The sequence below is a fragment of the Pholcus phalangioides genome, unplaced genomic scaffold, assembly GCF_987345545.1.
Source record: "Pholcus phalangioides strain wild (caught in Gottingen) unplaced genomic scaffold, Ppha-v1.0 ptg000007l_1, whole genome shotgun sequence".
Classification (NCBI taxonomy): domain Eukaryota; kingdom Metazoa; phylum Arthropoda; class Arachnida; order Araneae; family Pholcidae; genus Pholcus; species Pholcus phalangioides.
Genome location: NW_028301600.1, coordinates 39,362,869 through 39,376,026, shown reverse-complemented (window position 1 = coordinate 39,376,026; position 13,158 = coordinate 39,362,869). Strand labels below are relative to the sequence as shown.

General features: G+C 40.0%; 1 protein-coding gene across 4 annotated transcripts in view; it reads left to right on the top strand.

The window, feature by feature from the left end:
• LOC149085258 (mitogen-activated protein kinase kinase kinase kinase 3-like) overlaps positions 1 to 13,158 on the top strand; it is a 181,958-nt gene that overhangs the window by 26,521 nt on the left and 142,279 nt on the right. For all 4 annotated transcript variants that reach the window (XM_089233168.1, XM_089233167.1, XM_089233166.1 and 1 more), the window contains exon 4: positions 1,361 to 1,425. In XM_089233168.1, the coding sequence (XP_089089294.1) occupies positions 1,361 to 1,425 (65 nt within the window). The remainder of the gene's footprint in view (positions 1 to 1,360; positions 1,426 to 13,158) is intronic.

Genomic DNA, 13,158 nt, shown 5'->3' with positions numbered 1-13,158 from the left:
TTCCCCTCTTTTGTTGTGTGTGTGCACTTTCAAATTTTTAGGCGGTTGTTAATTATGATTTTCTAAGGTTGCAGAGTTTTTGAGTTCATCTGTAAATTTAAAAAAAACTACTGCCGCCCCAAAAATTCTACAATTTTTCTCAAATGTGTCACTCACCATGTGTTAATAAAGTGAAAATCAGATTTAGAAGTTAACCCAAGTATTTTTTAAAATAAATATTGAATTCTCAAAATTTTGAAATTTATACATTTTTCAAACTTTAAAATTCATAACATTTTAACAGATGATCAGATATGGAAGTTCAAGGTTCATCTCACGAAAACATGTTGCATAAATATTTCTACAAAATTTCAGAATTTTTGGTTAGGAGGTTTTTTTCATATCTTAAACAGATAAGCTCAAAAACTGCAATTTGTGAAAATCACGTTAAAAGCGTTTTTATCTTGCTCACGTTTACACTATAATTCATTAATTTTTATTTCTTATTTTTTTAATTTTATTTTGAAGAAAAAAAATTAACACAATGACAAAATCTTTGCATTTGATTTTCACAATCGAATGAAATATTTTTTAAAGTGGTTTGAAAAATTGACTTCAGGGATCATGACACCCCTTAAACAAATAAAGTATCTCCAACAATTTTGAGATGAGATTTTTTTTTTTCCAGTTCCGATTCAGAAGTTTTGGAAGGCTTACATGTTGCATCACAGCTTTTGATTGTAATTCTGTAGCACAATTAACTGAGTAACACAACAAGCATAATGAATAAAATCGATCACAGTTATAAATTGTCACAATGTAGTCTAACAATTATAGTTTAAAATTTTTATGGCATCTCATCTATGTTATGAATGTGTTTATGAAACAGTAGCCCCCTATTAAAAACCATATTTATTACAACAGACAGTAAAGACATGGCTTTAATTTTAAAAAATTGAGAGTATGATTTTTTCCAAAAAAAATTAAACAAAATACACACATATAAGAGCAAAGGGGGAGGCAAAATTAGTAATGCCTATGGTGGCGACATCCTGAAGTCTGTCCCTGTTAAGAGGAGGCCTGGGGTCAAACTTGGCTTCTAATGGAATTGAATATTTCAGCTAATTTTCAAGAAGTGGCAACCCGCAGCTGGCGAAAAAAATTACTTTCGTTCGGTGTTTGGCACGTAAATGGCCGCTAGAAAAATGACGTGTCACAAAAATTCAAAGCATCATAACTCATTAAATATTCATCAGATCCTAAAATGGAAAACACTTTTCCATATTAGTTTTTCACAAGGAATCATGTGTGTAAAAAATTGTTGGGCAGTCGATAGTTATCACCCTGTATATTAATTATAATCACAATTTTTTTCTTGCAGAAGAGATAAGTTATGGATTTGCATGGAATATTGTGGAGGGGGCTCTTTGCAAGATATTTATCATTGTAAGTCATTTTTCCTGTAGTTTCATAGATTGTTTTTTTTTAATTCAAATATTATGATATCGCATCAATTTGAATACATGTCATAAGTAAATGAAAGTATAGGGAAAATGTGTCATTCAATGTAACCAGCTCATTGGTGCAAGTGCAGCATTCCTTTTCAAAATAAAATTCACATTTTACACCTGAAATATCTATCAGGGTTCCTGGTTGCTAACTGATTTTCTTTCAGCGTTAGGGGCCATTCAAGTACACTGCTCAAAACAATTAGGTGAGCAAGCAAAAAAGTGAAGAAAACCGTGCGAGACAGCCACGTATTGGCATACAATGGATAGTACACGCGTATCAATGCGCAATACAGAAAAAAGACGTAAAAAAATTTGGAATTAAGCTTTAATTCTTTGAAAATATGGAAAAAACATGAAAAGATGATTTAGGGCAACAATTTGGTTACATGTAAACGATAAAAAAAAGTACTGTTTAGACATGAGGCATGAGTTTTAATAGGGCGTGTGGTCTCCTCGAACAGCTAAGACTGCTGCACACCTGTTTGCCATGGATGCGATGAGGTTATCGATCAGACTTTGGGGAATACTGTTCCACTCCTCAAGAAGTGCAATCTGCAAGTCTCGGACAGTAACAGGCGGCCTTGGTCGCGCAGCAATGCGTCGTCCGAGCATGTTGATTCAGGTCAGGAGAGCACGCTGGCCATTCCATAGGCTGTATTGTTTCAGCTTCAAGCATGTTCTTGCAACGTCCCTTATGGGAGTTACTTGCCCGGTTCGAAATATCCAGCAATAAAGTGGCAAACGACAAGTGGAAAATGATTAGAAACAAACTTTCGCATGAAATATTATTATTTATTCAATTATATGGGTTAGTTAATTTTAACAATGGATTAGTATATCTTGGAGCCCTCTATTTGACGTTAGCAGTAAAGATACTGGCTCACCAATTGATGATCAACAACAGTCAACCTGTGCAGCGATCGGACATCCGATGTTGTTAGCTTTTCCGTAAATACCAGAGCAGTTTTCTCAGTTGAGAACCGGAACACCTTGATCAGTTCCTGGGGGCCTCTCGGTTGAGGGCCGGACCACCTTGCTCAGCTCCGGGGGGCCTCTTGGTTGAGGGCCGAACCACCTTGATCAGCTCCAGGGGGCCTCTCGGTTGAGGGCCGAACCACCTTGATCAGCTCCGGGGGCCTCTCGGTTGAGGGCCGAACCACCTTGATCAGCTCCGGGGGCCTCTCGGTTGAGGGCCGGACCACCTCGATCAGCAATGAAGAACTTTGACTGTGAAGATTGTTTTATATTTTGATTCCGGACCTGCCGGAAAACGGATTCAAATAATGTAGATTATTGCATTTTAACAATTCAGCCTAAGGCCAATAGATACGGTAGTAAGACGGTGAACCGTCCTACTAGAGGGCTTCAGTTGAACAGAACAAGATTAGACGAACGCAATGTGAGAGACAAAGAGGGAGGAATTTATACTCCCCTTTTACAAGAAGTTTGGGACCACATGTCCTCGCATGGCCTTTTCGCCTCAACAAAATTATCGAATTTGCATATTCATGCGTCACTATTATAAACATTACAATTTAATTACATTGGAATCTGGCAACATGACATAATCCGGAGAGCTGATCAGACTCTCCCGATTATGTAAACATTACTAACATAACAATATGAAATGAATTGTTCCGACGGAGGTCTGCAGCCCCCCGCCGAAAATAAGTGAGTACAACACTATTTTCGTATCCGCACAACGAGACTTGCAACAACTCCCCCGGGAAGTTCTTCGATAAAAATAATTTAAACTGGGCTAAGCCTCGCCCAACTATACATATATTGGATCAAACCCCTCCACGAAAATAGCGGCATCGTCGTCATGAGGGGAATTAATTTATGTGGGACATCAGTAGCCCGACCTCTGGCCCGTTCTCGTTCGACAGCCGAAAGACCCCACCCGCCGACTGCCGAACTAATCGAACACTCTGGCCCTTACCGGTTCGCCAGTGGGTCCTCGGGTGGTTTCCGGTAACTGAGAGGTCCCTGGGGTCTAAAATAAGAAGGAATTTCCCACATAACGACAAGACCACCATTAACGTAGAGGGATCGGATCCCGATACGTTACATTCCCCCTCACCACGGAAGAATTTTTCCCAAAAAAAAAAAAATTCTATAGGTTAAAAAAAGTTAATTTACAGAAATACTTGCAAAAACTATGTTAACATATCACCTGGTATATTAAACTTCCCACTAAAGGAAAAGTTATCGACAGCCAAATCAGTATCCCGATTTTGTAAGTATCGCGAAATTTCAACACTGCTTCTGAATTTTGTCCCTTCGGGAGAGTAATAATAGACGTCAATACGAGGTTCTTTTTTCCTCTTAACGAGAACCCTTTGCCACCCTCTCTGAATCGGAACCAAAAACTTAGAGTAACCTACGGAAGATTTAATGAAATTCGTTTTCACCATCTTAGGAGTGGTGTCCTCCTCGGGATTTTGCCGGTTAAAGGACGTACTAGAGTTAGTGCAATTAGCACTATTTAAGGGCGTTTGTGAAACATGATGTCGACTCGGATTACTGGAAGTGTGTTGTACAAGGACCTCTCTACTCTCAGGTGACTGCGGGACAGGCTCAAGAACGATTTGGTCACTACTAACGAATTTTTTCAAGTCACAAGCATTGACTTTATAGACATTATCATTGGATAAATCCACTATCAGGTAGACAATAGGTGAAATTTTTTCCAGGACTCTACACGGGCCGTCCCATCGTGGTTTCAACTTCGCCATAACATTGCCTTGCGCACTAGAACGGAAATGCGTTCTCCTTAATACCAAATCATCCTGATTAAAGGTGTGCAATAATCTTTTTTTGTCATAATATCTTTTTTGTCTCCTTTGTTGTTTTTTGACATTTTCCTTAACTTGCTTAAGTAAGTTTTCGGGCAAACTCACCCTTTCCCAAACCGGTATGTCCATAGCCCAGTCAAATGGTAAAACTAATTCTCTACCAAGAAACAATTTAGCTGGCGACTGACCCGTAGTTTCCGAGGGAACCGACCTAATAGCAAGACCAAAAAAGGTTAAATTTTTGTCCCAGTCTTTATGTTTATCACCAACATAACAGGAGATCATCTGTTTAATTGTCTTATTAAATCTCTCGGTAAGGTTTGATTGAGGATGATAGGGGGTTGTGAACCTTTGCTTGACCTGGAGAACTTTACAAGTTTCCCTCATAAGGTTTGATATAAAACAAGAACCATTATCGGAAACTAATCTTTTTGGAAAGCCATATCTCATACAGTACTCATGAACAAACTTTTTAGCAACTGCACTTGTCGTAATTCGTCTTAGTGGAAATAACTCTACCCACTTTGTGAAATAATCGACGACGACTAACAGATGCACGTTCCCTCTGGAAGAAACGGGAAAGGGACCCATGGTGTCAATCCCAACCATTTCTCCTGGATGATCAACAGAGGTTGACACCATGCCTCCCCATCGCCTCGTATTGTCGAATTTGCATGTTTGGCATTTTTTACAGGACAGGACAAATTTTTTTATATCTTTACGCATACCGGGCCAGAACGCGCGTTGTCGGCATCGCTGAAGAGTTTTATTGACTCCCATGTGACCTGAAATGGGATGCATGTGCATTTCAGTCAAAAATTTCTCTCTACATGGTGGAGGAATTACTAGCAATTTTTTATTCCTGAATCTAAAAAACAATTTTTGATTTTCGAAAAGGTAATACTTTTCAATTTTTTCATCAATTTTTTGTCTTCCGACAGATTTATCATTAAAATACTGTATAATATCTTGGTAATTTTTTTTCTGTTGAACAATTAACTCAGGTAAATCCAAAAACGAGAACAAATATAATTTATTATCAATTTTTTCCTCGAAATCAGTTTCAGTGGTGACAACAGCGGGCATTCTGGACAGGGCATCAGGGGCCTGCATGGTCGAACCTTTTCTATATTCAAACTTTAAAGGATATTCCTGTAGTAATTGAGCCCATCGGCTTAACCTCCCCTTCAATTGTTTAGCCTCAAAATACCAGGCGACTGCCCTGTGATCCGTTACTATAGTAACAGGTTCTCCTGAAAACCAGGCTCGAAATTTATTACACGCCCATATAACAGAGAGTCCCTCCTGTTCTGTTACCGAATAATTTTTTTCTGCTGAATTCAAGGTACGACTGGCATAGGCTAACGGCTTTTCCCCGTCAGGCTCAACTTGCTGCAAAATGGCTCCAAGCCCAATTCCTGAGGCATCTGTGTAAATTTTTAAGGCACAATCTTTTTTTCTTGTGGTTAGAACGGGAGCACAAGACAAGAGATGTTTCAATTTTTCGAACGCCTGTTGGTGTATTTTGTCCCATTTGAACCTTTGCCCTTTTTTTGTCAGGCCGTAAAGGGGGTTAGCGACATCACCAAAATGGGGAACAAATTGCCGGTACCACCCGCAGAATTCCAGAAAACGTTGCACCTGTTTTACTGTTTTAGGCCTAGAAAAACTCAAAATGGCGTCGGTTTGGTCCTGTTTTACGTGCCATCCTTCTTTGGTCAAACAGAGACCTAGATATTCCAAATTTTTTTTATAGAGATTACATTTGTCTGGCTTAAGAGTTAAGCCTGCTTTTTCCAAACACGAAAATACTGTTTTCAAGTTTTGTAAATGTTCCTCAAAATTCGAACTGTAAACGACAATGTCATCCAAATAAAAATCGGCACACTTACCGACTAAGTGGCCCAGGATTGTAGTCATCATGCGTTGGAACGTGGCCGGGGCATTGTTGAGTCCAAAGGGCATTACCTTAAATCGGTACATTCCAGAATCGGTTATGAATGCCGTTTTGTCCCGATCCTCTAGCCGCACTGGAACTTGCCAATACCCTGAGGCCAGATCGAACGTAGAGACGAATCGTGCGTCACCCACTCGTTGTAGAATTTGATCGATGAAAGGCAAAGGGTACCGATCGGGTGCCGTAATTTTATTCACCTTTTTATAGTCGACGACAAATCGCCAATCACCAGTTTTCTTTTTGATTAAAAAACACGGGGAAGCCCAGTTTGTGGAGGCAGGCTCAATGACGTCATCACAGAGCATCTGTTGCACCTGCTCTTCTACTAATTGTTTTTTCCATCGCGGAAGAGAAAAAGGGGATCGAAAAACCGGTTTTCCGTCAGTCACGATCTTATGCTCAGCAACGTGAGTTCTACCGGGAGTGTTTCTGAACAAATTCGGAAATTGTTTTAACAATTCAAACAACCTTTTTTTCTGATCGGAATCAAATTCCGATTTACTTACTAAATTTTGCATTTTTACCTGATCGACATCTCCTTTATACGACAACAATCCTCCTTTAAGTTCAAAGTTTTTGAAGTCAACTATAATTTCAGTTTTACTCAAAATATCACTGCCGATCAAGATCCCAAATGGGACCCTGGCGAGCACTATCAGATCTGTGTGCACGACACTGTTTCGTATCTCCACTTGGGCCCGAAGAATCCCCACAGGCTGACAGTACTCACCGGATGCCAACTGAAATCTATCACCGTGATAGGGTCTAACTTGATTAGTGGGTGAACCAACCTGCCGAGCCAGATCGAAACTGATCGCTGAACAATCGGCACCGGTATCAATTTTTGCTGTCAAAATCTTGTTAACTCTCACAACTGGATTAAGAAAACTAAATTTTTTACTAGGGGTCTTTTTACCCATGGATACACTACCCCTTCTCATGTATCCCAGGTCTAGTTTCCCTGATTCCCATTTGATTTACAATTTTTTACAATATGGCCGATTTGACCACAACCAAAACAGGTAACTTGTCGAAAAAATTTATTTGTCCTAAAAGGCCGTCTTGAAGGTTGTACTACATTTTGTGTAGGTCCCACACAATTTTTTCTAACTTCAGGTTGAAATTTCTCAACACAATTTTCACAAGATTCAAAATTTTTACGAGATTCAATTTGAACATTTTCACGCGTTGCAAGAAATTGATCTAACATTACAAATAATTGTTGCAAAGAATTAGGCTTCCTAACTTCCAAAAATGTTCTCACATTATAGGGTAATTGTGACATTATAAGTTCAATTTTGTCCGACTCCGGAACGGTTAAATCGAACGACTGAAAAAGATCTAACTTATGTAATACGAAATCAAGGTACGAGCCCGTCGAAAACTTTTCAGAGAATAAAGCACGAGCTAATTCAACCCTGGTATGATACCTTGAAAAGGTTTGTAATAACAAGCCCTTGAAACTTTCCCACGATTTATGGGGGCCCCATTTTTCCCATTCGTGCCTGCCTATCGTTTGCCACCAGGCCTGAGCACGACCTTCAAACGTGCTTACAACTAACTCTATCTTATTAGGAACACTGTAAAGATTAAAATACGATTCACATTTTAATAAAAAGCTTCTAACGTCTTCTCCACTACCTGAAAATATAAGACTACCAACACTGCGTTGGGTCAATGGAACCAAAGCATTTGCGGGATTTAAAGGTAATGCCGGGGGAAGTATTACATGCGTCTCGCTATAAGGATTTGACATTGTTGGATAAGTAAAGTTCATTTGTGAACCATTATTCGATTGTGAACCACTTGGTTCCGGTTCAATTTGTACACGAACATCATCACCTAAATTTCTAGGCGTACTATGATTATTAGAATTCATCTCTAAAATCAATGTTAAATATCAAAAAAAAATTTTTTTTAGCGAAAGTACTTTCCACCCGCGGTTTGCCACACTTACTGAGAACCGGTCGAGTCCCCAAAATTGCAACGTCCCTTATGGGAGTTACTTGCCCGGTTCGAAATATCCAGCAATAAAGTGGCAAACGACAAGTGGAAAATGATTAGAAACAAACTTTCGCATGAAATATTATTATTTATTCAATTATATGGGTTAGTTAATTTTAACAATGGATTAGTATATCTTGGAGCCCTCTATTTGACGTTAGCAGTAAAGATACTGGCTCACCAATTGATGATCAACAACAGTCAACCTGTGCAGCGATCGGACATCCGATGTTGTTAGCTTTTCCGTAAATACCAGAGCAGTTTTCTCAGTTGAGAACCGGAACACCTTGATCAGTTCCTGGGGGCCTCTCGGTTGAGGGCCGGACCACCTTGCTCAGCTCCGGGGGGCCTCTTGGTTGAGGGCCGAACCACCTTGATCAGCTCCAGGGGGCCTCTCGGTTGAGGGCCGAACCACCTTGATCAGCTCCGGGGGCCTCTCGGTTGAGGGCCGAACCACCTTGATCAGCTCCGGGGGCCTCTCGGTTGAGGGCCGGACCACCTCGATCAGCAATGAAGAACTTTGACTGTGAAGATTGTTTTATATTTTGATTCCGGACCTGCCGGAAAACGGATTCAAATAATGTAGATTATTGCATTTTAACAATTCAGCCTAAGGCCAATAGATACGGTAGTAAGACGGTGAACCGTCCTACTAGAGGGCTTCAGTTGAACAGAACAAGATTAGACGAACGCAATGTGAGAGACAAAGAGGGAGGAATTTATACTCCCCTTTTACAAGAAGTTTGGGACCACATGTCCTCGCATGGCCTTTTCGCCTCAACAAAATTATCGAATTTGCATATTCATGCGTCACTATTATAAACATTACAATTTAATTACATTGGAATCTGGCAACATGACATAATCCGGAGAGCTGATCAGACTCTCCCGATTATGTAAACATTACTAACATAACAATATGAAATGAATTGTTCCGACGGAGGTCTGCAGCCCCCCGCCGAAAATAAGTGAGTACAACACTATTTTCGTATCCGCACAACGAGACTTGCAACAACTCCCCCGGGAAGTTCTTCGATAAAAATAATTTAAACTGGGCTAAGCCTCGCCCAACTATACATATATTGGATCAAACCCCTCCACGAAAATAGCGGCATCGTCGTCATGAGGGGAATTAATTTATGTGGGACATCAGTAGCCCGACCTCTGGCCCGTTCTCGTTCGACAGCCGAAAGACCCCACCCGCCGACTGCCGAACTAATCGAACACTCTGGCCCTTACCGGTTCGCCAGTGGGTCCTCGGGTGGTTTCCGGTAACTGAGAGGTCCCTGGGGTCTAAAATAAGAAGGAATTTCCCACATAACGACAAGACCACCATTAACGTAGAGGGATCGGATCCCGATACGTTACATTCTCCACCAGGCGAGCTCTATGTGGTCGGGCATTATCATCCGGGAAAACAAAGGAATCTCCAATGGCTCCAGCGTAAGGGATGACATGAGGTCGCAGTATCTCGTCTGCATACCTTCGGGCCGTCAAAGTGCCATTCCGAATGATATGCAGGTCCGTACGTCTGCCTATGCTGATTCCACCCCATACCATCCAACCAGATAGTCTGTATTGTGACCTTTCACGAACGAATGCGGGGTTATTTTGAGTGCCCCTGTCCCTCCATACCAGAACACGTTGGGTGTCACACTCCAGACTGAATCGGGACTCGTCTGTAAACAGCACTCCAATCACGTTTCTCCCAATCTCGATGTTCAGCAGCCCATCTTCTTCGGGCCGCACGGTGGCATGGGGTCAACGGAATGCAGACCATTGGCCTACGTGCATAGAGCCCTCCCTCATGAAGCCGATTACGTACTGTTTGGCTGGACATGCTTCGTCCTGTTGCCAAGAGCAACCATCTTTGCAGCTGCGTAGCATTCTCTGTTCTGTTTCTCTGGGCTGTTAACCGTATATACCAGTCATCAGTTGCTGTAGTGGCGCGTGGCCGACCTTGCCCTGGTCGACGTCTAACATTTCCTGTTTCTTGGAATCTTCCACAGCCTTGCAACAACACTTCTGGCGACTCCAACAGCGTCCGCGACACTACGTTGTGCTTGCCCGGATTCCAGTCTGCCTATAACACGCCATGCCATGGATTCCGGTAAATCACGTTGTTGAGACATCCTCAAGTCACCTTGTCTCAAAAAACAATACTGCACAATCGAATTTCACAGTTACGGCAGTAAAACAGACGTTTCTGCACCATCCCGATTTCTGCCCTTATCTCCTTTTTCTGGTTTTTGACGTCATGAACTTTGATTTGCATATGAAGTTTTCTTCTTTCGTTTCCGGCTAGGCTTTAAATTATGGATGATTCATTTTATGTTACTTATCGGTATACATCTTTGCGTAATTTTGTTAAAACCATGTGCTCCCCTAATTGTTTTGAGCAGTGTATTACGTCAGCATTGGGAGGAGGGGGTTTCAGATTTGCTGACTTTTGATGATAGAGGTGGGGCGGTTGAATTATACTTACGTCATCAAGCACCCTTTATGAAAATGAAATATTCTTGATGACATCTTTATTTTTCATCTTTACTAAGATTACCAAAAACGAAAAAAACCTTTCCATAGTTTGTGAACACCCATTAACTAACATTCCTATAGATCAAGTCCTATACAGTGGTTCCCAAACTTTTCAGGTCGTGGAACACTTTGGCAAAAAGTTCACCACGGAGCACTAATGTTTGCCTAGCAGTTATACGACCTAAACACATGGAATAAGAAATTGTATAAACAATACGTATAGTGTAAATGCTCTTCTAACACAAGGGTGGCCAACCTTTTTCCAAACTGTGCTACTATAAACAGCATTTTTTACTATCCATGGCCCCTTGAAAAGTCTAATGTACAGATCATACCTCTCGCTTTTACATGATATAGCATCTTCAATCTATCTTATGTGGCTACCTTGTTGTTTGCTCATTTTGAGCAAAATTGTTATGGTTTTCAAATCACAAATTTGATTCTCATAAGGCAAATCGTGCGTGCATCACACCTCATTTTATTTACAATATGTTCTGCATAGGCATCGGAATCTGAAGGCTCAGGGTACTGCTCTCCTCCCCCAATTATTCAAGAATATGCAATTGATCCATGGGAATGCCCTTGAATTTCATACATATGAGACGTTCAGCAACCTAGTTTCCCCTTCCAATTACTAATTCTACATTTACGCTTTTGTTTTCAAATTAAAAATGAAACCAAAACATCTTTAATAAAGATTATCTACAAGGTTTTTTTTTTTATTACCGAACACAACTCAGGTCTATCGCCATAGGCAATTTACTACCTAGTGAGTTGTGCCGGAAGTATGAGTGTATGTACCTAACAGTCTGAGTGCGCACCTAGTGTTGTGTATGATTTTTCAGTCCTCATCCTTATGGTGGCCAAGTTAGTCGATAGATACTTTGAGGTCCCCTGCGTAGGAGTCGATAGGGCTATTAAGACGGCCCTGTTTATCTCATATCTTTCCTTCAATGTGTTATTGTTTAAATAAAATTAAATATGTAATAAAAGTTATTTATTTTGTTAATAGGCCTACCATGCTAAATAAAGGTTTGGTGGCCTACAAGACCACCAAATTGCCAAGATAAAGATCATTCAGAAATCAGTCAGAATGTCTTAAATATTTTGGGAGAAAACTTTGTGTGCTACTTCTGCTACCATGGCGTGCTGCAGGTTGGCCACCTAATGTTGTTCTAATGCCACTCACCCACGTCTATGCATCTGAACCGGGAGGGGGGGGGCTGCAATGTGCACTTGGTGCTCCTTGTGAAAGGTGACTAATTGAAATTCCTAGGTACAATTTCAGCTGCACGCAAATATAAAAAATCATTAGCTAAAATATTCAGTAGTGATAATTTCAGGGTTGTTTGGTTTAAACCATTCAGTAGTGATAATTTCAGGGTTGTTTGGTTTAAACCATTCAGTAGTGATAATTTCAGGGTTGTTTGGTTTAAACCATTCAGTAGTGATAATTTCAGGGTTGTTTGGTTTTTTCAAAAAAAAAATAAAAGTTGCCTAAATATCATTTTTTTCCTTGAAAAATATCATATTAGTTCATTATTAGCCAAAATGTTTCATTTTTTACCACATTTTATATCCTTGGGGTACATTCTGATGGTATATCTTTAAATGACATAAGATTTTATAAGTGGTTTTTTTCAAAAAGTCTCATAAAAGTGGCCAGAATATATATATTTTTCATATGAAGTATCTTAGTTATTTAAAGTTATATATAAAAGCCAAAATTTTTCATTCTTACAACATTTTCTAACCTTTGGTTACATTCTGATGCTCTATCTTTAGCAAATTCATGAATAAGGATTGCATCACACATTTAAGTGTAGTGGTGTATTATCTCAGGGTTTCTTTTTCCCTTCACAAAGAAGCAGCTACAGTAGTGACACCATCATGCTAGGGGCAGGTGGTCCTATAATCTAATAAAGACACCAGCTGTCCTTAAAGGACAAAGACTAGTGTACTAGTAGTTACATTACCTCACATACATTTTCATTTTCTTTCCTATAAGAAGTAGCACATCTACTGTATATCTCCCAGTCTTAATATTCAATAGTTGCTTTTTTTATACTTTCACACTGTTAAGCCCAGTTAATGAAGGTTCTACTGTATAATAGTAACCGATTTATGAAAAATAATCAGCTATATACAGGGTGATTATAATTAAAGTTTTGATTCCAAAACTATACAATAAGTACTGATCAGAATGACTTGAAAATTTGCATGGATACTCCTGAAGCAATGGAAGTTTCTTTCGCAAAAGAAAAAAGTGCAAAATGTGCAAGTAGATGATGCTGTACTTGGCCAGCAGTATAATCTATTTTGTGTAACCACATCATTTCAGCACTTCCACAGCATCAGTGTGTGGATAGCACTT